Source organism: Acyrthosiphon pisum, chromosome A1, assembly GCF_005508785.2.
Source record: "Acyrthosiphon pisum isolate AL4f chromosome A1, pea_aphid_22Mar2018_4r6ur, whole genome shotgun sequence".
In the NCBI taxonomy this organism is placed as follows: Eukaryota; Metazoa; Arthropoda; class Insecta; order Hemiptera; family Aphididae; genus Acyrthosiphon; species Acyrthosiphon pisum.
Window position 1 is genome coordinate 69,543,727 of NC_042494.1, and position 25,124 is coordinate 69,568,850.

Sequence of the window (25,124 nt, forward strand, 5' to 3'; positions counted from 1 at the left end):
TTATGTTTCCCAGAAGGTGAGCATACACCCCTCTTTGACTATGGGTAGGAGGCCATGTTATCGCTTTGAGTAAACAGTTGCGGTATCTGGGTGTTATCCTAAACCAGAGGTTTACGTTTGCACATAGAGACGTTTGCCAAAAAGCCTCGTGGACTTGGAGACTTTTAAGTCAATAGTCGAGAGTCAGCTGTTGTATGCTACTCTTGTTTGAATAAATCGAGTGGTGGCCTAGAACAGGACAAGGGCCAACCTGATACGACCGCAGAGAACAGCAGCGCTAAGGGTCGTTTCTGACCTTGGCATACCGGCCAACCTCCTTGAGAGATTGAGAATTAGGACTTGTCTGCGCGCTGTTATACTTCCCGGAGACCCGCTAGCTCTGTCTAAGTATGCTATCAGGAGGGAGTAATAAAAGACGATGATTGCCCAGTGGCAGAAGCGGTGGATGTGTACGTCAAAGGCATAAGGTCGCTGCACGTTATCCCGGACGTCAGGAGGTGGCTAGAGAGAACGGTTCCATAGGCATTGGCACAATTCCCTGACATTTCACATGACTCAGGCACTGGTGTTGCACGGATCCTTCGAAAACTACCTGCACTGGATGGATAGGGTTGCCATTGTATGGTGCTAACAGTGTCACAGTGGGGCTGACACTGTACAACACACGATGTTTTGGTGTCAGTAATGGAGCGGTATGAAGGAGATACTGGGCCCACGTCTAGGCCACTTGCCAACCTCTGTGGACCTTCCATCAATACTGTGTGGTCTGGAATTAAAAAAAAAAAATAATATGGCACTTCCCAGGAACACTTAATAATCTTTTTGGCTGTTCTACGCGATGGTGCAGAACATCCTGACTGCGAAAGACGGCGAGGAAAGAGTTAGGCAGGCGACCGAGAGAAGGTGACGCGATTTTTCTAGTAACCGTCTGCCCTCCGCTCGCTCCAAACTTCACTCGGCTAACCATTGTTGTTTTGTAAGCTGCAGCGTGACCATCGACCATTTACATATTATAAACCGGGAATTCGTCCGAGGAAAGTACGTTCTGAGGTTTTGTAGTGGTACTTTTGCTGTACCTTATTATAATTGAAAATAGAGGTAAATTATTATTGTTCTATAATAAACGATGGGGATCGGGGTCAAAGCAATGCGAAAGTAGTTCCGTCCCCAGTTCTTGGTTCAAAAGGAAAAAAAATAACCATAATATTATAATCGATACTATAATAATATTATGTAACTGGTCAGAACCAGACCAGGATCAAGAGAAAATATATCTTGAACAAATTTTAAGCAACCCCTCCCATCTAGTCCAATGTTTATACTTTTAAGGTAAGAGTATAATACTCATTGCGCGAGGTATAATAATTTAATTGTTTTAAAATGATGTATGTACAATATTATTAATTAAATGCAGGCAAGTGTATGAAATTTCACGTGGTAACCTAAATTGTCCATATCTATAATACTGTGGATTCGTTGTTGTTAAAATTTAAAATACTTAAAACAAAATAAACATCTGCCTTGCAATAGTATTTATATAGACATAATTCTATATTGTAATATTAAATATCTTAATAACATTAAATTTTATTAGATCTGCAAATAACGATTAACCCGTTACGACCACATTGTTTATTTAATTAATCTTCAATAAATACTATTATATATTTGTATTTGCATATACTTTAACCAATAATTAATACTACCTATCATATATTATATTGATTATTTTCTTATTTGATATTTCAAATTTTATCTTTAAATTATCAATAATATTGCATCTTTTTCTAGCAATGTTAAACTGACGTTTAAATACTCTAATAGTAATTATTATTATAATACGATTATTTACAACATTAACGTGCTGTTGTGAACCCCTGTCTGTATGCTATACGCAGTATGAGATATAGTAATAGTATAATACAGTATAGTGTGTAAGCATATTAATGTGTGAACAGACAGAGTCACACGGTCTTAAGGAATTCGCTGTGTGGACAGTTTTGAGCCCGAGCGAGCCCCTACCGTGTCTCGCTGTTTGTGTAATATTCAGTGTAGTCCTGGCAGACCATCGAGCAGAGCCTCTGTTGTTTTCTTAAGTTTAATTATCATTCTGTGCAACTAAATTTCTTTTAAAATTGATTATATTAATAAAGTATTAGTGATAACTCAAACACCTCGTATTTATTTACTAACTGTATTAGCGTTTATGACTGATCGCGGTGCACATTGTTATAAAACATTTAATTGCACACTATTGATACCTAGTTGAATATACTTTTTAATTTCATAATATGTAGTTCAAAATTAAATGCGTACCTATATCGATTAAGTTTTTATATGCGTTTGTTGTAAATCGTTTGAAGGACAGAAATTCTTTAAACGCGTGTAATACTGCCTTACCGTACTATATAATATAGCGTATTTTAGTTTCATTTTTTCTTACTCGCTGCTGCGCAAGCGAGATAAACCTACTTTCAAATATATTAGTTATTCTGCACTATCTATAGGTACTTATAATTGAATTTCGTTACTTAAATTGATTAAATAGACGTTCATATAAGAATAAGATACACATAAATAGATTGATATATAGAGAAAATCCCCGTACGTACAATAAACGAGTAAAAAAATAAAGTTAATAATATTGACATTTAAGAAAAAAATAAAACAACTATATATATATATCAATTATATTACAATTAAATTAGTTGGTCACGTCCCCTCCATCCTCCCCCCACACACAATTTGAGTAAATCTTTGTTTGTACACCACACGCGTGCGTCCATTAAAGTTTTCCTTGTGTGCGTGTACTACCGGAGTTTCTATTGGCGGTGTATAAATGTATGCGTATGTGCCCTCACACGAATGCCCAAAACGATGTTTTTACAATAACCATCTCACGACTAAAAATAAACGTGATCATGAATTTGTCCGAGATTTGCACTATATCAATAAAATATTATATGATATTATGGAATATGATTCATGAGCGCGTGTTAAATTAAAAAATCACCTAAACAGACCTGAAAAAAATATAAAACTTTGGAAATGTCTCGTGCTTTGTCTCATATTTTAATACTGTCGCCGTTGTGGTCATATTAAAATAAATATTTAAACCAATCATAATATAATTTATAGTATAGTAATGTAACAGGTTATATTATACTGTATAGGAATATATGTGTATATGTTACGGGCAATGTGAACATTGCCCGGTCTATGTATACTTTGCCCGCTGTTTTTGGACAATATATTAAAATACTATTTTGACCGGGCAGGGTGATACTTTCACCGGTCCATGTATACTTTGCCCGTAGTAAATTAGACATTGTAACTTAAACTATCAACTATAATATTATGAAACCGTTGTCTGTTAGTATTTCAAATACCTATACTAGTATGAGCCACGAGGTACCAATATACAAAACTCTCAATATTATCTCGTCAATTATTGTCGTTTCAAGATTATATTATCGGTAAATCGGTTTTACCTTTTAGATATTGTACAATAATTATTATCGTAATCATTGAATCGTACAAAATGTGAGTTGTTAATACTGCCCGGTTGAAAGTCGTTAGTAAGTATCGTCGTAGTGTTAGTGTAGTGTTCGCTGTATTAACGTGTGTGGTATTTAAACTAAATTAATTGAAATGGAAGGGCAATATTTAAAAAATCTTGAAATTGCATTAAAAAATAAAAATTTTAATAGTACATATTTAACTAAAACTAAATACGATGAATTAATATCTGAAGTAAAACAACTTAAAATGAAATCAAGAGGCCATAAACTTTTGAAAAAAATATGATATAATAACAGTATCTGACATGGATAAATTAATTGTTCCAGTGAGTAATGAAGGTAATGATCTTAAGTACTATGTTTTTAATGAAGAATTATTTAATATTATTCATGATACTTATTTGACTATCGGTCATGGTGGACGAAACCGTATAGAATATGAGTTAAATAAAAAATATAAAAACATTACAAGAGAATCAATTATGTTATATTTAAATCTATGCATATCTTGTCAAAAAAAAGGCAGTACTGCAAAGAAAGGTCTTGTTGTAATACCAATCATCTCAAATGAATTGAATTCGAGATGTCAAATTGATCTTATAGATATGCAAGCACAACCTGACGGAAACTATAAATTTATTTTAGTGTATCAGGACCATTTAACAAAATTTGTTTTGCTTCGCCCATCAACGCATAAACGTGCCGAAGAAGTAGTTTATGTACTTTTTGATATTTTTACAACATTTGGCGCACCAATGATTCTACGAAGTGACAATGGCCGAGAATTCATAAATAAAATAATAAACGAATTATGTAATATGTGGGAAGATTTAAAAATTGTACACGGAAAACCGAGACATTCGAAAAGTCAAGGGTCCGTCGAAAGGGCCAATCAAGATGTGGAAAACATACTTTCCACTTGGTTACAAGACAATAAAACAAAAAAATGGAGTGAAGGACTAAAATTTGTCCAATTGATGAAAAATCGATCGTTACATCATGGAATAAAATGCAGTCCATATGAAGCAATGTTTGGATGTAGCGCTAAAATTGGATTAAAATCATCGGTACTTCCAATATCAATAATTAATAAATTAAAAACTGAAGAAGATTTAGAAGCAGCTATTACATCCATGAATACTGGTGATCATTGTGAAGTTGATGAAATATTGATTGAAGAAAAAAATGAAGAAGAAAAAATAGGTAATAGAATAAATAAAATAACTGCTGTAAGAACAGAGTCAGTCGTAAATTTAAAAACTCAAGCTAATCGAAGCATCCAAAAAAAGATTTTGTCAGGCAAAAGTGGGCGAAACCGTCAAAATCAAAATACTTGATGTAGACAGAGCTCGCAGCGACCTTCGTTGTATAATAATAAAGTAATTAACAAGATCGATAAGATTAGAAATGTTTATAATTATAATATAAAAACTTTTGGTTTATATTGCCCCAACTAGACTGGGCAATTCTATACAGCCCGGACAATGTATAATTTTGCCTACATTGCCCACCATAATCGGGCAGTACCATAATGCCCGGGCAATGTGAACATTGCCCGAAAGTTTACTTTGCCCGTAACATATACAAAGGTACTATAATATATGTACCTATCAACTACCGTAGAACTATATACTTAATTCAATATATAATTATTATGAAATGATAATTTTTGAACATGTGTCATCGATACCTTACTATGTTAATCGTTAGTAAAAACAATGTCCCCCATAATAATTTTTAAGCTTTATACCCTTATAACCTTTTAATAAGAATTATGACATATTATGACAAGAATTATGACAATTATTGTTATTCTTGCACCAGTAGATTATAAATTATTGGTAGGAAATGCTTCTGCTGATCAGTAGTTAAAAATTATTTGTTATTTCTTACACTATTTATTTTATATTTATTTGAAAAATATTTGACAGTGTAATCATGACGTATAAATGTGCTTCGTAACGATTAATCCACGTCACTGAGCATGTTGCAAACTCGTACACCTTTTCTCGAAGTATTGGTCCGTTTAAAAGTACATTTTTCCATCGTTATAATATAGAAAACGATATATCTATTTAATAATAGATATCTTTATACGTGTCGGTATGTTGAGATTCCCTCATTATATTTGCATCTCATCCAGAATCAATAAAATTCGCATGTAGAATGTGTACACAAGATTATTTAGGGAATTTAGGTGCCTTCACAGTACACTTGATATTTCAAAAAGTCTTAAGTTTTTCTTAAATATTAATTTTACGTCATTGTAAAACAACATTGAAAAAAAAAAAATGATAACTTTAATGTATATATTTAATGTTTTACTTTTCGGAATGACAACATTCGTATATTAGGTTTCTAAACATAACATTAGAGCACCTTATATCCCTGTTTTGTCCATCCGTCTGTTTATCTGTTAGTTACAAGTATATAATTCGACTATTGGTAGATACGATTGATAAATGTATTCTTTTTAAATTGCACAATATGGAATTCTATTTAATTGCACAGTTGTATTCAAACACGTTTAGAAACCTGGAATTTAGCACACTCGCTAAATGAAATTTCCTAACTTGTTTGTTTCATATTTTACTCATATTTTTCTAGTATTTCGATATATCTAAATAACATTTGAAGCACGTTGGTGTAATTTAAGCTGAATCAAAAAAACTATAAATATGGTGAAAGCAAAGCCACTCATTAAGACTTTATATTGGAATAAAAGTTGACTGAGAAATTGTTTTCATGATACAATTTTCAGATCGTATTTTAACTTGTGATTCTAGCAGTAAATTAATGAAATGCTCATCAGAAATTAAAATAAACAGTGCAAAGACATTTTGGTCATTTAGTGTTTCAGTATGTTTGACCCGTAAATAAGAGCGAATTATATGTCTGATAAGCAGTCAAATCAAACTAGTCAAAGATTAGAACTAGTAGACGAAAATATGATATATATTATTAGGAGCTAATCACATCTGATGAGTTATAATATCTGAGAAATAAAATAATGCCTATGATTGGCAAATGCAACTACTCAAAGCTTTGAGTAAAAAATAAAATTGCCATTACAAAATATAGTTACCTACATCTCAATAATGATAAAATTTGCTATTATCATATAATATAACATTTGTAGCGTAGCAAACTAGCAACATATGGGTGTGAAACTAATGCATTAGTCATAAATGATACTAAAAATAAAAAACTAGATGTCTTTGAAATGTGTTGCTGGAAGCGTATGAAAAGGATAAGCCGGATAGAGGGGAAAACTAAACGAAGAGGCACTTGGAATTGTTAAAGAAAAACTTGTATTATTGGATTCAATTAGAGTAAGAACTACCTTGAAAAACGGTCGAACATGCCCAGAGACATCCTGCTGAAGACCTGTATAATATAATAATTATTATTGAATGGAAGAGAACTGCCGGGCGTCCTCGCAACTCGTATTTAGGCCAAATTAAAAATGATGTAAGAGTCAAAACTATTAAGCAACTGATATAGAAGGTGAGCAATCGCCAATCGACTAGACTTTAGAATTGTTGAAATTTAAATTAAATTATAGACCTACTTACGGGTTGAAAAAAAATAGTATTCAAGTTCAGATGAGCGGAGTGGTGGACCCAAACCGAAATTTTTCGGTGTGCTCCCGTTAAAAATCTGGATTTTTGCACTATTTTAAATATTACGATTTGGTATGCAAAGAGTGAGTTCCGCCGCACATATTGTGTACATAATATTACTATTGTTTAGGTATAATATTATACCCTCGCAGTGTTTTTTCTTTGTAGTAATTCATAGGTACCTACTAGATTTCTTCGAATATAATATTATTTACAACTACGGCGGCTAGGCAAAGCAACAGTCGTATACGCACGTCGCGCGCACGACCTACGTTCGCGGTGCACGCCGTCGGTTAGCCACAGATGAGTTTTAGTTGAGTATACCTTTATTATTATAATACGAGAAACGTGTGCGTGTATGAGTGTGCAGAACTCTTGTAAACGCTCATTTCGTCACGAGTGCGCGCCTGTGTGTGTGTACACCCGGCAACGAGCACAAAGTCATAAAAAAAAATAATAAATGTAAAAAAATATATCCACTAATAAAAGTTCAAACCCCAACCCGACTGACTGCACTCCGACACCGACGGCGAAATAAAATATAACGCTATATGTGCGCGTGCGAGGTACTTTTTGGTTTTAATTTATATATCAAAGTGCGCGCGCCCGCGCGCGCGTGTGTGTGTGTGTGTGTGTGTGTGTGTGTGTATGTATGTGTGTGTGGAATTGTATTTTGTACCCGACACAAAACACCGACTTGTACGGCACCGCCGCCGCGCGATATGAGTTTATTATTTAAATTTTTGTCGAGTTTGTCGCGACGTGAAAAAAACAAACCACTCCATTCAGCATTAAAACTGAAATACAGTCTAATTACGACCGAAGTCTATTCTTTCCATTTGTTTGCTATAATATAATACTATTATTATTATTAATTGACACGTCGCGGTGACTTTGTGTGATATATATTTCGCGTTATTATTGTTTCGATCGCACCTGACCGCTTAGAGCGATTGATTTGACATTTTTTACATTTGCGACGTGCAAAATTATACGTGTGTATTATTTATAATGTGTTTTTAAATAAAATATTACGATCCAAATTTTCGTCATTAAATATTGTATTTGTATTTGGACACATTTTCACTGAACTATGATTTCCTTTAAAAAATTTAATCTCATATTCTGTTCACGAGAACTGTAATGGAAAAGTGCTGATGGTTTTGTTTGCAGTTTAAAATTTAAAATATTTAATTATTTATTTAATTGTGTAATAAAATCTAAAAAATAATGATTGGTGGTCATTTTGATTAAACTTGATTATATTATTAGAATGATGTGGTAATAATAACGCTGCATCGTAATATGAAATAATATACGCTTATATTATACAAAAACATAAAATATTATTTAATGTTTTTTTTTCCGTAGTGCGTATGATTTGGAGTTAAGTTCTGAAACATTATTTGCGTTGTGCACATTGAATAACTATAAATTAATTGTTGGAACGGTTACCGGACCGATAAATTGTGATCAATACCATGTATTATATAAAAATGAGAAATCAATATTGTCTTGAAACTTCTACAAATCGTTATTTACGTGCAAAAACAACACAATGTATATATTTATTATAACAAGGGCTACCATTTTAATGGACTATGAATCATAAAAAAATATGCATTTATGAGACTATAAATGGTAAAAAATGACCTAAAAATGAACTTAAAAAAACTCTTAGAAATGTCTGAAAACAATTTATTAATTATATTAATTTAACATTTTTAAATTCGAACAGTTATTGAAATACATATAAGTATATTATTAATTATTAGGTACTCAATAATAATTAAAACATTTCAGAGTCTATATTTAAAATATTAATATTAAATTAAGAACAACACCCCTGTGTAAGTGTGTTCCGTTAGAATCACTCTTTATTATTAATTATTATATTTAATAAACGTGTAAAAAATTCGTTCAAAATTAAAACATAATATATAATAATGCAAATTTGTAACTTGTCTGAATTATATTGTACCTATTTGAAATGCTATAATCCGGTGTGATTATAAAAAAAAGATTCAACATCTTAGAAAATTCCAGTAGGTACGTATTATACCATAAGTATATAATGTGTAAAAACTCGTAAAAAAAAACACAGATTTTGGAATTGATTTCAAATGAAACCCACCTCGGTGACGGTATAGTGGTTTAGAACGAAAAAAACGTAAATTAAATCATCTATATATTATTTTATTCTTTGTATTGGAGTTTTTCAATCAAATACGGTCCGCTAGCTAATACAAAACAAACGTTTCGTTCGATGTTTTTTTACCGTCTTTGTTTGCCAAAGATACCGGGATATACCGGATGATCCATTTAACGTAAGGCACTTATTATTTTATAAACTAATAACTTTATTGAAAATATTTGTCTTACATAATTTTAAGTGGTTAGAAAACATTTTACTTTTTTTATGGTTATTGTTTTAAATTTTTTTTAACGAAAACGTACATTTTTGATTCCTTATTCCAAAGAAGAAGTTTTTTTGGAATTATTGTAAGTGGGATAGAAAATAGAAAAAAAAATTTTTCAAAAATATTGTTTTTTACGACTTAAACATTAAAATATAAAAAAAAAAATTTAATATTTTAAAAAACGTTAGTGTTTTCTGAAATTGTGAGCATCTTTTGTATATGATAATATATTTATAAATACAAAATATTGTGAAGGAATACGTTAAATGGATCACCCCGTATATGTATATAATATTATATAATATTCAAAAACTACCGTCAGATTGGCCTGTCGATATGCACATATGATATAATATAATATATTATATATTATTACCTTTTATACGCATTTAGCAGCATATATAATATTATTACTATCGTCGTTGTATCGTTGTCGTTGTCGTGTAGCATATCGCAGACACCAGCATACCTACGCGTATAGAACCGTCGTTGATAGCTTTTTTTTTAATCGATAACTTCGTAAATTATATGATAATAAACCCTGGGTGTGTATATAGGTACAACGTGCGTTATATATATTTAGGTACTCGTATTATTATTATAATTAAACCGGTGACGGCCGATTTAATTATATTCATTAAGCTACCGATACACTTGCAGCTATACATATATTATAATAGGTACCCTTTAGCCTTCGGCTTTTACGCACTAATAGCATGCGGCTATATTTCCTTGCCCCCGACCGTAAACCAATCAATAATCTGATTAGATAGCCACGCGGTTCACAACGGCGTGTAAAAAAAACCTTTGGAAAATATGATAATTAAAAAAAACACATTTTGCTTTATTCGCATACTCGTATAAAATATAATATTATGGGGAAATAAATGCACAATAATATTATTATGTACCTGGGTATATCTATAGTAAATATTTTATGATATTATGCGTAGCATTTTTCACTTTAATACGTTTAGAATATGTCAAATCTATTACATAAGTATGTGAAAAAGTAATAATACCGTCGGTGTAATAAAACACAAAAACAATTTAGAGAGCGGTTTGTTTTTGTTCCATTACTTACTTTTGTTTTTAACGCGGTTCATATTATAATAATCGAATCACTTATTGTTTTAAAATCAGTTGTGATATGCAAACCACACGACATAAGTGTACGCATTTACTTTGAAATTACATTACATAATTACATTCTAATACAGATTTCTATAATTTTTGTGATCGAATCATATTATTATTGAATAGTGTATTGTAGCACTTAATGCGTAATAACTAATAAATACAGTACATTTATTATGTTTAAAAACTCGCGCAAGATTTTAATGGAAAGGCACTTCAAATTAAAATTCTTAAAATATTTTATTGAGTAAGTAGTAGTTTGACTTATCATAGTGCTATTATTTACGTGTATAAAAATGTTTTGATGTTTTTAATTTCATATACAGTTTTAAAATCAATCGATCATTTTTGGTTATTTTTCATTTTGAAATATTCTTTTGATGCAATCTTTTTATTATATTATCAAGTTTCTTTTTTATTTCTCTACGATTTGATATTTTCTTATTTGTTTTATTAAAAATTCAATAAAAGTAATAAAATATACGTTTTGAACCTATAATATCCTTTAACTTTTCTTTTTGTTTACAAAGAATTATACTCATATAGCCATATTGCTAAACAATATTGTGTTTTTCATCTGTATATTTTTCAGATACAAATTCAAAAGGGTTCTTTGGAAATCTGTTGGACGTATTTGACGGTATAAAGAAGAAATTTCGAAATGTTCCAATAATATATATTCTTATAAATTCCAAATTTGTCTAGATTTTATCGATAACACTCTTATAAAAAATCCAAAAGCTATAAAATACAATATTTCATATGTACATTATTGAAAATATTGTCTGGCGTTGGAAAATGCATTAATTATTTACAAACCCGTGAGGTTTGCGTCTGCACTTGTGATGATTAATATAATATGAGTTATGACATTTTATCATAATATATATTATCTATCAAAGCAGTATGTGTCACGTGTGTATGCTATATAAAGGTTATAGTAATAAAATAATATTGGAAACGAATTACTTTTAAAATACCCTGATTAATTTAGGTACCTACTCCTGAACCCATGAAAGCAAAACTCTCCACTAACACTCTTGATCATCTGATTATGTTGACGCCATTACGGTAATGCAATTTTCAAAAACTATAAGAGAAAATAATAATAATATTTCGATTGAATTGCCACCGAGCACGCGGTCTCCATTTTTAAATATTATATATAGAAATGTATTAATTGCCGGCAACTAATTGTCGAGTAATTGACCTCAATTTAATACGGTTCGCTGCGTGCACGCGATTTAAAAACCAATATAGGTACCCACTTTGCTCGAAAACGACGTGCACTAATAATATTATCTCGATCGTGACAAATGGGGCGTGGATTTAACGCAAAATGCGTTTTCGTCTGTTATAATAATTGACAGGTATAATAATTGCTTTCTAATCATGATACGTATATGATTCACGCTCATCAGTACAAAAATAATATAAATTGATATAATATTATATGATAAATTTGTTTACTTTACTTTTTCGGAATATTTAGTATGTTGTAACTATCTAGTTAAGGTACGCTTCACAAGGTTTGATTTTTTTTTATATATATTTTAGAATAAAATAATAAATTATACAATTGGCGATTGTACCTATTGTACCTATTGACTTTAATTTCAAACTAAATAAAACCAAAGCCTTGTTTATATTTTCCATGATATTATAAATCGGTATTGTTCTGCACTGAAAATACATGAAACAATACATAACTAGGATTACATTTTTCCAACATTATTTTTTTTATCGTATCTCTATACCTCTTATTTTCAGCATTTTTCTAATTGTTTATATCGTTATAAAATATGTTACCTATTAAAATAAACAATAACATAATTCAGTTACATATATACGATATACCTAACAGATATTGATTTCTATAATAATAGTGACCGTATATAAATATATAATAGGGGTGGGCAGCAATGTAGCATTGAGGTATACAAGAGGGTGATGCGGGGGTTGAATCCCTTCTATGTGTTATTTTTGTCTGTATGACATTTAATGTTTTATGAAAAATGTTTCTCTTAATTTTTAATAATCATAAAATTGTTTAGATATTTCATCATAATGCTATAAATTATAATAGTATAAATATATTATTTTACTAACCTATTTTATAATAAGTGTAACTTGGTATACTTTACCGCTTATACATAGTAGGCGCATATAATATAACATAGAGACAAAATAATATAGACTACAGTATTTACCTATCTAATTGCCGATCTCTTCATATTAAGTCGGTCCACAAAATTGTCCATTGTGTTTGGATACTTGAAGTTGGTGTATCAATTGTATTTTAAAGATAATCTCATCACTTATATGAGTTTGACTACCAATAATAATATTTATAGTAAGATATGAGCTCAGATTGTTAGACGTAAAATAAAATATAAGAATTTAAACTGTACATTTGTTTTATTTGTTATATGGTATTATATACCTAGCCAATCAGTCGTTTTTGAAATTGCAAAGTCATAATTTTATTGTTAACAATATAAAACTTATCATTCATGGTTTTGTGATATATTTACCTAATAAGGTTCTACAGATTGTAACGTCTTTTTTCCAACTTCTCAATATATACACCAATTATTGGACTTGTAGGATATAAAAATTTTGTTTGAAATTCTAGGGCTTCCTCGATATGATATGTATATTTATAAATTTCTCCGCGCGTCGTAGTCAAATTTGGGTGTGAGTGTGCGTGTATGTGTGTGTTTGTGTCTGGTTGATTTTGAGTGATTCCGTGTACAGCCATCAAATCCGATTTGCAGCCAAAAAGTATAAAAGAAAATGGGAGTTGAAGAAAAAATTGCATGGGAAAGTATTTATGAATAGAAAAAGAGTGAGAAGGAGAGACCGAAGTTAAATCGAGTGAAGACTATATACATATAGAGCTGCCCCTTCCTCTCCTACTATTTTCTACCCGCCTTCGATCCACAGATTTTCGTTTCTCAATTAGGTTGAATGACACACACCGCAGACACGGCGGCAGTATGACAATTCGCTTTGGCACGGCGGCGCACAGTATGGCGCACGACGTCACGTCTCGTCGTCGTCGAGCGCGTATTATTCTCTCGATGGTTTTCATTAGCCATCATCCCATAAATCCCGTCATTCTTTTTTTATATTTGCTTACAGATAAATTATTTCCGCACATACACACACACACACACACACACACACACAAACGCTATTTGAAAATATTATACACTCCCGGTCGTCTACGGCTTATTTATTTCGGTGGTTTCAAATGCAGTTGTGCCTGCAGTGCGTACGCGTGTTTCTTCGCGCTTTATGTCTGGTATCGTTATCGGTGCCAAAATCGACGCGAAAAGAGGAACGCCGAGGTGAAGGTCGCGGGAGAGGGTGCCAGATTCTTTTCACTTTTCGTTTAATCGAATCGTAGCCGTCGTTTTCGTCGTAAATATCGTCGTTTTACTCTGCAAATATAATATAAATTCCGACGCCGACAAACGTTTCGGAAACGCGATCAAAAACGAAAAACGCCGTTTTTTTCTTTTTTGTCCCCGCTTCTTCGCCTCAGATTTATCATGGACGGCATCTCACTTTTGTCGCCCCACTCTGTATATTATATATGTACTGCAGTGTATATTCTCCATGGCACCATCTACTCTCGTCGGGAGGACTACCGGAAGAAACGGAAAGCGCGTAGCGTAACGTCAACACTGTGCAAGCCACTTTCTTTTCGGTTTCCAATGCCCGTTTCCGGTTAGCACCGTCCGTTCGATTTAGCGCGTATTCTGTGTACGCAAAAATAATACAAAACTCCACCAAAAGACCACCGTGATAAATTAAATTGTAACGAAAATTATATCGTATATTGCAGAGAGAACTATCTATATATTTTTAGTCTGAGAATCATAATACAATTAATTTTGAAGACCGTATTTTTAATTTTTATTTGACCGATGACCATCCGATAATACCGAGGATCCTACAAAATTATCGTAATTTGAAAAACTATGACGTTACACTTAGTGTACAATAATATTACAATTAAACCATACAACTAATCAATATATTATGCCATGAGTCATGACTGTAGTATCATCATAATTGTTATATACCTACCTAACAAGTGAACATTCATGATAAATAATCTCATATCTTTGATCTGTTATTATTGATAGTATTATTTCAATACAACAATTAAGAAACGGAAAACCATTATTATATAATATTATATTGCTATCTAACATAAATGCTGCTATTATGATTAATTATATTCTATATAATACTGTATACCCTGCATTTTTAACATGCATGTAACTAAATAGGTACATTTTTCCATTTCAAAATACCAAATTATGCGAAAGTATGTGTCTCGGCACATAATATAATGCCTATTAAATTACAAAATTTGATAAATAGTAGTTGTTATAATATATTACAGATTGTCTAATTTCGTATAGAATTGTGTATAATTATAATGCATAGGCAGGTACGCGTATAATACTAGTACTACTAATCGTGTCGCTGACGATAGTTTAATGTAATATATTATTATTAAGTTTAACGGTAATAAATTGATAAAATATAGGTACTGATATAATAATAATTATAAAACACAATTACACGCGGGCATATCGGTGTATCTGCAGGCAATTAATCTCGTTTGCCTGATCCCTGCTGATATGCGTATTATTCTAAATTATTCCCTCGCGTACTCTATTTTTAAGGCCAAATCGTTAAAATACCGTTTAAAGTTCTACCATGGACGCATTAAGATTTATTGTGTTTTGGCTTTTAATTAGTGTTACGAGTTTATTCTGAAAATGTGAACGGCATTGAAATTATAAATTAAAATTCTATTTCAAATTAGTGTTTTAAAATTTAAATGTTCCAAGTAGGTGCCTGTATGGGGTGTATGGTTATTATACTCCGTACACAGTATTACTCTAATACTATTGTGCAACGAAAATAAATTTAAAAAACACTAAACTACGTTGTTTGCATACAAACGAAGACTTAAGTAGACCCCACACCGTTTTTGTTCGTCTGAACAATTTTCAGTTGGTGCATATAATAATATATAGGTACGTATTATACGCTCAAATTACGTTGTTTTTCTTTCTATTTTTTTTCCTCGAAACTCGCTCTTACTCATTTATTATGTTTTAATAACCAAAAATAAAACGGTTATTTAATCAGTGAGATTTATATTTCAAGATAGTGACTAATGGCAAATACGTTTTTAATAACGTGGTAATTTAAACACTGTGCGTCCGATATAATGTCGACAAATATTAAAAAAAAAAAAAAAAATTAAAAAAAAACTTTTCTAATTGCATTTTCCATAGTTAATTAGTTTGTTGTTTTTCGTTTCGTCACGCGAACGTTAATTACGAAATTAATTTATATGTATACGCTCCATATACACCACGTTAAAAAGTTTGTACGGATTACGTTGTATATACATATTATATAATATACATATACATATATTTATCAATATATATATTATAATATGTATATAATATAATATTCACTGCAGTGGGCACCGCTAAAATTTGGAATGTGTGGTGGACACAAATGCGCAGGGATTATGGTTCACTCGTAAACGTATACACGCACAAACACCCATCCACCCACACACGCTGTGGGATGTTTTCGGGATTACCGGGATTGGCGGATACCCATATGGTTAATTAACAGCTACAACAACTCCATTGTGTTTGTATATATATATACGTATATAATTATATATTATAATATTATATTATAATGAACAAAACATTCGATTCAGTTGTTACGTCATCATGATGTTTTATATTATTATGATTATTATTATGCGTTTTGTGACTACGAGAAACAATATTATATTATACTGATCGACAATTGTATTTTTTTCCATATGAATTCGCAATACGTCTTATACCTATAGTTATTATTAAATATCGAAATGTTTATGTTATACTCCCCTACAATGTTATTTGGGAAGTAAAAAAAAAATATACTGTGCTTTTCAGTATTTTCCCGCGCAATACCTCGTAAAATATTATAATAAAATATAATAATACTTAATATCGAAGCGTTGTGTTGGAAATATCGATACAATGTTATTGTACCGGTGTCGTATGTTTCTAATTCCTTAAAAGTTTTTACCCCTGGGAATGAAAATATCCCGGCGTAAAAATCACCCGTTATAGTGTACACAGTACAACTCTTATAATATTATAGTAATACCCATGATAAACAACAGTTGGTAAAATGGTGAAATAATACGAAAATCATCTTAATGTTTAGATTCTGAGAGTTCCGATGAATGGACCTATAGGATTTACAATGATCTACGATTAATATTTTTTTATTGGTTTTACTAATTGACAAATAAATAACTGATTGTAGTATAAATAAATAAAAAAATATTTAAATTAAGGTTAAGTGTTTCTGCTCAGAATCGTTTTTCGTATGCAATGATTATTCATTGAGATTAAAATTTAACACATCCATAAACACAGCTTGTTTGACGAGGTCTCTCTAACCTACTATACAGCATAGTGACCGCAGATTTTTTTTTTTCAAATTAATAACATATATTTTATTAACAATAGTCTTCACCGGGGGTCTACAACCTATACGGCCGCGGCCCGCCAAGCGTTTTTCCTGAGCCCGCCAAGCTAATTAATGTTTTGAAAATAATATATTATAAATTATATTATTTTCATTTAGTTTTTATTGTTTTTAATTTGCTGAATTAATTGAATAAAATTAATTAATTATTTTTTTCTTTTGCTGTTAACAGCTTATAATAGTCATTTATACCTATATACTATAAGTACTAACACTAACCTATAATATAAAAACTGATTATAAAATAAAAAATATATAAACGAACATTAATTTTTCTAAATAAATCTTATCTATTCATAAAATATTTCTTAAGCGATCTATTCCTCTAAATATGTTAGCCCCGCGATGCCAAAGCGTATCTCAATTTCGACCGCCGTAAAAAAAGGTTGGAGACCCGCCTGTTTTACATTGTAATTTGTTATGCAGATAATTTTTGAAAATATTGATATTTCTAAATTAAATATTGAATGAATAGTCATTGAGTTTTTGAAATGTGTCCAATATTTGTTATAAGTTCAATATTTTTTTTCTTTTTCAATATAATGTCTGAAATAATGATATTATTATTGCAAATATCGCTTAGTATTATGGTTAGTAAAATTGGCAATTAGTTCAATAATCACAATGATAACAATAATAATAGTACATGTTATAAGCTACACACTTAGGTTATATTATATAATTCATAATTGTGTACATACAATATCAAAGTCGTATTTATGTTTACAAATAACTGACACAAGCCTTTTATACGCGCGTTATCATTTCAGTTATTATATTAAATAATAATTATCGAAACCGCAAGTATTTGATCTTATTAGTGCCATGGCCAAACGATTTAATCCTTTATTTGTTTGTACTGACCTCGGTATAACAAATGTATCCTCAGAGCCGTTTGTGGATTATAATATTATGATTTTAAGACGACGAATCGTCTCTGAATGGTTTCCCTCTGCAGCTCTATCACTTCACAGCAATTTTTAGTTGAAGTGGCATGTCATAATTAATATTTTATATGAAGATAGTACCTACGTGCGACGAGACTTACTCAACCGATGGCGATAAGTACGTAAACGTTTACCCCTATTACCCCTATTTACCCCTATTTACGCGTCTGCTGCATCATAACTACTACAGCCCATCACTGTTTTATTATTCTCATTATATTCTGTGGCGATTTCAGCAATATTTTAGGTCGTCTGAGGTAGTAAAATATAATATAATTATATATTATGTTATAATATAGTTTTCTCCGAAGATGATATTATTATTATTGAATTATTGCAAAGTATATATTATAATATTAAACCTAGTATAGTAAGTAATAACTGTTGCGTGATATAAATCATAACGATAACAACACGAGTGTGACTAAATCTGAGAATTTAAATTATTTGTCGTCTCTCGTATAACATACATAATATAATTATTATATAATTTTATTATATGTGAATATAATAATATCTACTCCCATGGTTGAATTGGTACTTTAACAAGATAAACAAACGCGTCTTGTACATCAGAATATAAGATATTATTATATTATGTATACCATATAATAATACACTGTGTGTATATATATTTAATAATACAATATAAACATAACGAAACTGGTACTGACGTGCCGTCTCGGGTATTATCTCATTGTAATTAATTTGTAACTCGGGGATGGTTTAATAATACAACGTTATCGTTTTGTTATCAATTCGTTTGTTTTACGTCCTAGCATAGAGATAACAATAATAACATAATAACATAATTATACACCTATGGTACAGGTATTCTATATTTCTATTTAGTAATGCGCATGTAGGAAATATACTGAACTATCGTACCTTTATCGAATATTTTATAATAACAATAAGGTAACAAAACAAAAATTAATAATAATTAATAATAATTATTACTATAGTATATGTAATTTCGGTTTCTTTTCCTATTTTTTTACTAAAAAAAAATATATAATAACAATTTATAATTATGTATTAATATTATAAAAATATGTAAAAGAGTATTTTCACAAGAAAAAAATTGTATTTATATGCTCACGTTTTTTCACTCTCTGTTTCTCTCTCTCTTTCTCCCTATTCTTCTCTCACTCTGTCTCAATATATATATATATATATATATAAATATTATCGGGGTGAACCATAAATCAAGATACGTCGTTTAAACGGCCGTTGTCGACAAATGCCCTCTGAACACACTCTCGCGATATCGCGCAAACCATAAAAGCGACCGCCACCGCACCCAACCAATGGCTTTTGAGTGCGATTTGTACCGGTTTTTATAGTTTTATTTTTATTTTTTCGCGTAAAAATACGTATACAGCGCAGACCCTCAAACCCTCCATCCCCACAACTCACACCCCTTGAAGCTACACACACTCACACACACCCATGCAAGTGTATAGATATACAACTTTGGTGGTGACGTGGGGAGAATTAGATTTGGAACCCTATATAGTCGGCATTTCAGAGTCAGGTGGCCGAAATCGCCATAAACTAAACGAAACGAGTGTCTCGCTCTTTCTCGTGCTAGGATATCCCTCTTTATTTTTTTATTACTATTTTTATCGCAACCCACCCCTCAACTATTAATGGTCAATATTGCTTTCGTCTATATAGTATGTCTCAAAAGTTCCGTATCATCCTAAATATTTTCGTTTTAGAATTATTAAAATTTCATTCTAACTTCTAGCTCATAAAAATATGAGAATTTTTCTATGAATTTTAATAATCATTTCGTACATTTTGATTTTGCTTTTTGAATTGTGTCACTAGCGTCGGCCTGGTATTTCAAGGGCCCCGAATGCATTTATTCAGGAGGGTCCCAAAAATGTTAATTCATAAAATGATAAAAAAGTGCTTATAAGTAGTGCAAAATATTATATTTTTTAAGAAACACTTTATTTAAAATTCACATTTAAGTTAACTACATATTCATGCCCCTGAGCAGAAATACAAGGGGCAGTAGGCGTTTGCAGCCTAGCGGCCTTGACCAGGCTGACACTGTATGTCACTATTCTTGTGTACCGATAAATTATGTATTTAAATGTATTTTTTCAAACGAATTTCTGTTTTAATATACAGACTATAAAGTGAATTTAAAAAAGGTGGGCAGTGGGTACCGCTCTGTTGTACATTAGCTGTTGTCATGTGGGTGAATATGGGAAATTCGTGCAATTATTATTTTTTTATATCTAAAATTTGAAAATTTAGTAATAGATTACTTTATGTTGTTCTACCTTGAAAAAATAAGTTTACCAGAATATCAAATTCATTTTTTACAATCATTTATAAATGTTCAAATATCTACGACTTTCGATACCTTCAACAGGTTTCGTTATTTTGTTGTAATTAAAAAATGTATTACCATAGTTAAGAGCAATTTTCAACAAACTTTTATTTTATAATTTTCTATACATGATAAAATTTTGAAAATAATTTGACTCTTTATGAGCTGTTTATACGGACATTGTCAGTTTTCAATTTTCTTAGTTTTTTTTCCTATAAATATCAATAAAATTTTATCTGTTGGGCCAAAAAGAGTAAAAATTTAATATATAAGGTACCTGATATATTGTTACAATAGTAGTTGAAAAATATTAAAAATACATAGGCACAATTTTTTTTTATAAGCATTTAAAGATCGAATTTTGACAAAATTTATCAAATTTAAAATTGAATAATTATTTTGTGGTTAAAAATGTATAAAATGTTCAACTTTTATATCTAAGGATACAAAATTTAAAACAAGATTCTGCGTAATTAGTTAATCCTGTTACCAAAAAATCTAAAAAATACATAAGCACAGTTTATTTTTATAGTCATAGTTCGAATTAGGACGAAATTACACAATAAAAAACCTAGAATAACTATTTTAGTTAGTTTGTTGTGATTGTATAATATTATTCGTGGGTACTTGAAACTTCTAAAGTATACTATTATATATCTTTGATAGTATCATGGTTTGTTGTTGATGTATAACGCGTTATAAGTATCTAATGTATATTGTGATATGATTAATTTGGAATTTATTATAGGTACCTATATAGGTCAATTTTTTTTTAATACCATAGATAAGTATATAATATGTCTCATACCTAGACTGACATACCGTCTCTACTCAGAATCGTTTTTTCTTATACAATTATATATTATATCATTGAATTCAAATTTAATACCATCCATTATACAAACTGTACAGCAGAGCGACATCCACTTACCCACCTTTTTAAATTCTTAAATCAGAATTTACTATTGATAACTTTTGAAAACACAAACAAATTCTTTCACCAATAGAACAACCAAAGATTCGATTTATGTACAGTTATACATTACACGTGAAAAAATATAACAGGAGTTACACATACATTTTTTTTTTGAAAACCAATAATAACGGTATAGCCTTAAGCCGTTTTGAAAATAACTAATAATACTATAGGTATATAAATAATATATAAAACAGAAATATATATATAAAAAAATATATAACCAAACAAAATTCTTTGACCCTCTATTGGAAAATATTATTTTATTTCACCTAAAATATTTTTTCGAATTCAAAATCTTTTAATATCAAAAATATATTTCGACCGTTATCGTTACGGTTTTTAACATGAATTTTTATTGGTTTTTATGATGCACAAGAAAATTTCGCGAATTTTAATAATGTTAGTATCAACAAATTCATTCATTATTATTAACGAAATATTATTTGAATTTTACCATTATTCTATGCTTATTACACGCTCGTAAGTCTATACAGTTTTATTCGGAATAGTATATAATGATGTAATCATTGTAGTTGGGACTTGAAATTATTTTAATACTCAGCTTATAAAATTAAAAAAGTTTATTAATTATAAAATTATAATTTATATATTATATTTAATATACATATACATAATATACATATATATTGTGTATTCATGTAATATTTAATAATGTAATGATTCTCAAAAAGAAAAAGATCATTATGTTTTATAATGATCATAATTAGTTTAAACTATATCAGTTTTCAAATAAACAAGACATTTTACTCGAATAATAAATTGGATTATTCTTACAAATTAATTAGGATACCCTATAAATTCGTTTTGTAAAAATACGAAAGTTTGCTATTGCCTTATACCTACAATTAGATATTATCTTTTAAGTAAAATAATAACTACATACGTATAACTTAACATACTTTAAATTCCATTAAGTGTACGCTAAAAATAATTTACCAATATCGTGCTCAAACGTAGTCTCTTTAGATAGTGATTATACAGAATGATAAATTACATTAATATTATAAGTAGTTAACTGTTGTATACTTGCGCATAAGATATATTTTATTTACATTGTTATATTGTTTACTTAGCTTTATCTACTATGAAACCCGTACAATCTATATCATTATCACACATATTCGATCAGATCGTTAAAATTACAAATTAGAAAAAAGTAAAAATCAAATACATAATATTATTATTACATCATATCTATAAATGTACTGTTCGCGTGTGTATATTATTTTGAAAATACATTAAAAAAAAATAGGTTGTTAGGTATTCCGTATTAATATCAAAGTATTAGTTAGGTAAAATAATAATATAATTCATATCATATTAATCACACAGGGATTATATTATATTTTCCAACAACATTTTTTGTTCTTTAAAGGTTTGATTAGATTTGAAATAATTGACTAGTTGATATTTTATATAGTTGTTCTATGATTCTCCCCCCAGCGCCATCTTAGTCGAGTTAAATAATTTTTTATGCTTTCAATGATTTAATTATATACATCGCTTACTTTATTGTACTCTTGTAAATACAATTATAAATATAATATATATATTATAATATGCACATTATTTATACACATGTTCATTATTATATTATGTCAACGTTTCATGCTCAGCTTTATTTATAACTTCGTCTGCTGCTAAAAGTATTAACGGATATAATTTCCGTTGACAAAAATACTTATACAATTCGAACGGGAATCGCGCCGTTAAACAGGAAAATAATTAAATTTCTACTACCATAATTTTGAATAAAAATAAACGCAAATTTTTACCTGATTTTTTAATTTGTGTGATCAACTTGTAACGTATGTTACATAATTACGTTTATTTTATAAGCAATTAACATAGGTACTATGCGCTGACTATAATATATTGAGCCCTTCCAGTTTAGGTGCCACTATTTTATGAATGTAAGGCTCCGGCCAATATCGCTATATATAAGAAAAAGGCAGTTCTCCGCGATTCCATCACGCGCGCCTGAATTCCGTACAATCCTACATTTTTGGTAACTTTGTTCGTATATTGTAAGTAATAATAAATTTGTTTGTATTAATAATAATTTAGAACAATCGTTATTTATTTGTAATATTAAGATCCTAATACCATTCGTGCTCCCGAGCAACGGTAAAAATATATTCAAAAGAACTAATTTCTTCCTGAATATCTTATATTTAACGGATCATCCTCGACCACGTTACAAACCTATCTGATTTTTAATATACAATAGAAATCGTTTGAAATGACGATTAAGGGACCATGAAAAATAGGTCGTAATAACCAATAGTCATAACTAACGATACAATTTAATATATAAAACTTACTTATGCATTTGTTCGGGTTCTTTTCTTTAAGGTCGTAAAACCTAATATGTCACTACTACCGCGGTGTCGTTTGAACGATTTCTTCTATAATTTATTTGTATACTTTGATGTAGATCTCCAACAGTAAAATTGATGGTTTTTATTTGACAACAAAGTTTTAATAGTGAAAAGTGATGCCAAATGATGAAAATTATCATTCAACGTTTTTACATACCTTCAAATAAACACCGCAGTTATGTACTTTGAGTACGTATCCAATCCGCGTTCGCGTTTAAGTCCGATTTGACTGTAAAGCACGGTACAACCAAATCAAGTACATAAATACATAATTTACTGATAACTAGGCATTCGAAATAATTCAGGCATCTAGGTGTATTTTTGACTAAGGTAAAAATGCCGAGGAAACAAAGCAAACACACTCACACGTATTACACGTACCTATTGAATTGAGTGTACAATAATATACTAACGGTGCACAATATTCAACGTGTTTTTAACTATGTTGCAAGGGTCGTGGTCGGTACCCTGCTCATGTAATAATAATGATATATTTTGTTGATTCAGTTCAATGGTAAAATTACTATCTCCCGAGTCCCGGGTATTTTTTAAGGCGCTCTCAAATCCTATTAATTTTTCATCAAAACGACTTTAGCGACTGACAAAAATTAAAGTACTTCAAGTGGTTTGATTTAAAAAAATTAAAGATGTTTTAATTGGTCAACTAGTCTACTTTGCATCGGTTGGCGCATATTTTTTTTTATATTTTTTATATTTTTGAATATATTCAATATTAAAAATGTATAAATTTGTAAAATGTAAAATATGTATTCTAGTCAAGAATTCGCTAAAATTGAAAAAATGCTACGACCGATGCAAAGTAAACTTGTTTACCAACACAAACATCTTTAATTTTTTTAAATCGAACCACTAGAAGTACTTTAATTTTTTTCAGTGCGACGGCTATTTCACGTCCATAAATTGGTTTTGAATACTTTGATCTAATGACTTTAAATGATTTGTGCATGTACGTGCGTGCGACCATAAACCAGATAAGAAATAACAATGAATTTTAAATTGATGCGGTACACAGGTGATGGTAGGGGAGTACCTATACGCACAATAATGATCATTTACTACACACCCAAAGACGATCAGTAATTGGTGTATTCTGCAAAAATGTTTCAGACTGCATAAGACCATTA

General features: G+C 30.2%; 2 protein-coding genes across 2 annotated transcripts in view; both read left to right on the forward strand.

Moving 5' to 3' along the window:
* The window catches only part of LOC100574407 (protein O-mannosyl-transferase TMTC2-like), a 358,487-nt gene that overhangs the window by 180,117 nt on the left and 153,246 nt on the right, over nt 1-25,124 (forward strand). The window lies entirely within an intron of this gene.
* Nucleotides 1,730-8,833, forward strand: LOC115033750 (KRAB-A domain-containing protein 2-like). The gene has a single exon (XM_029487430.1). The coding sequence runs from the start codon at nt 3,827-3,829 to the stop codon at nt 4,856-4,858; it is 1,032 nt and encodes a 343-aa protein (XP_029343290.1). The 5' UTR covers nt 1,730-3,826; the 3' UTR covers nt 4,859-8,833.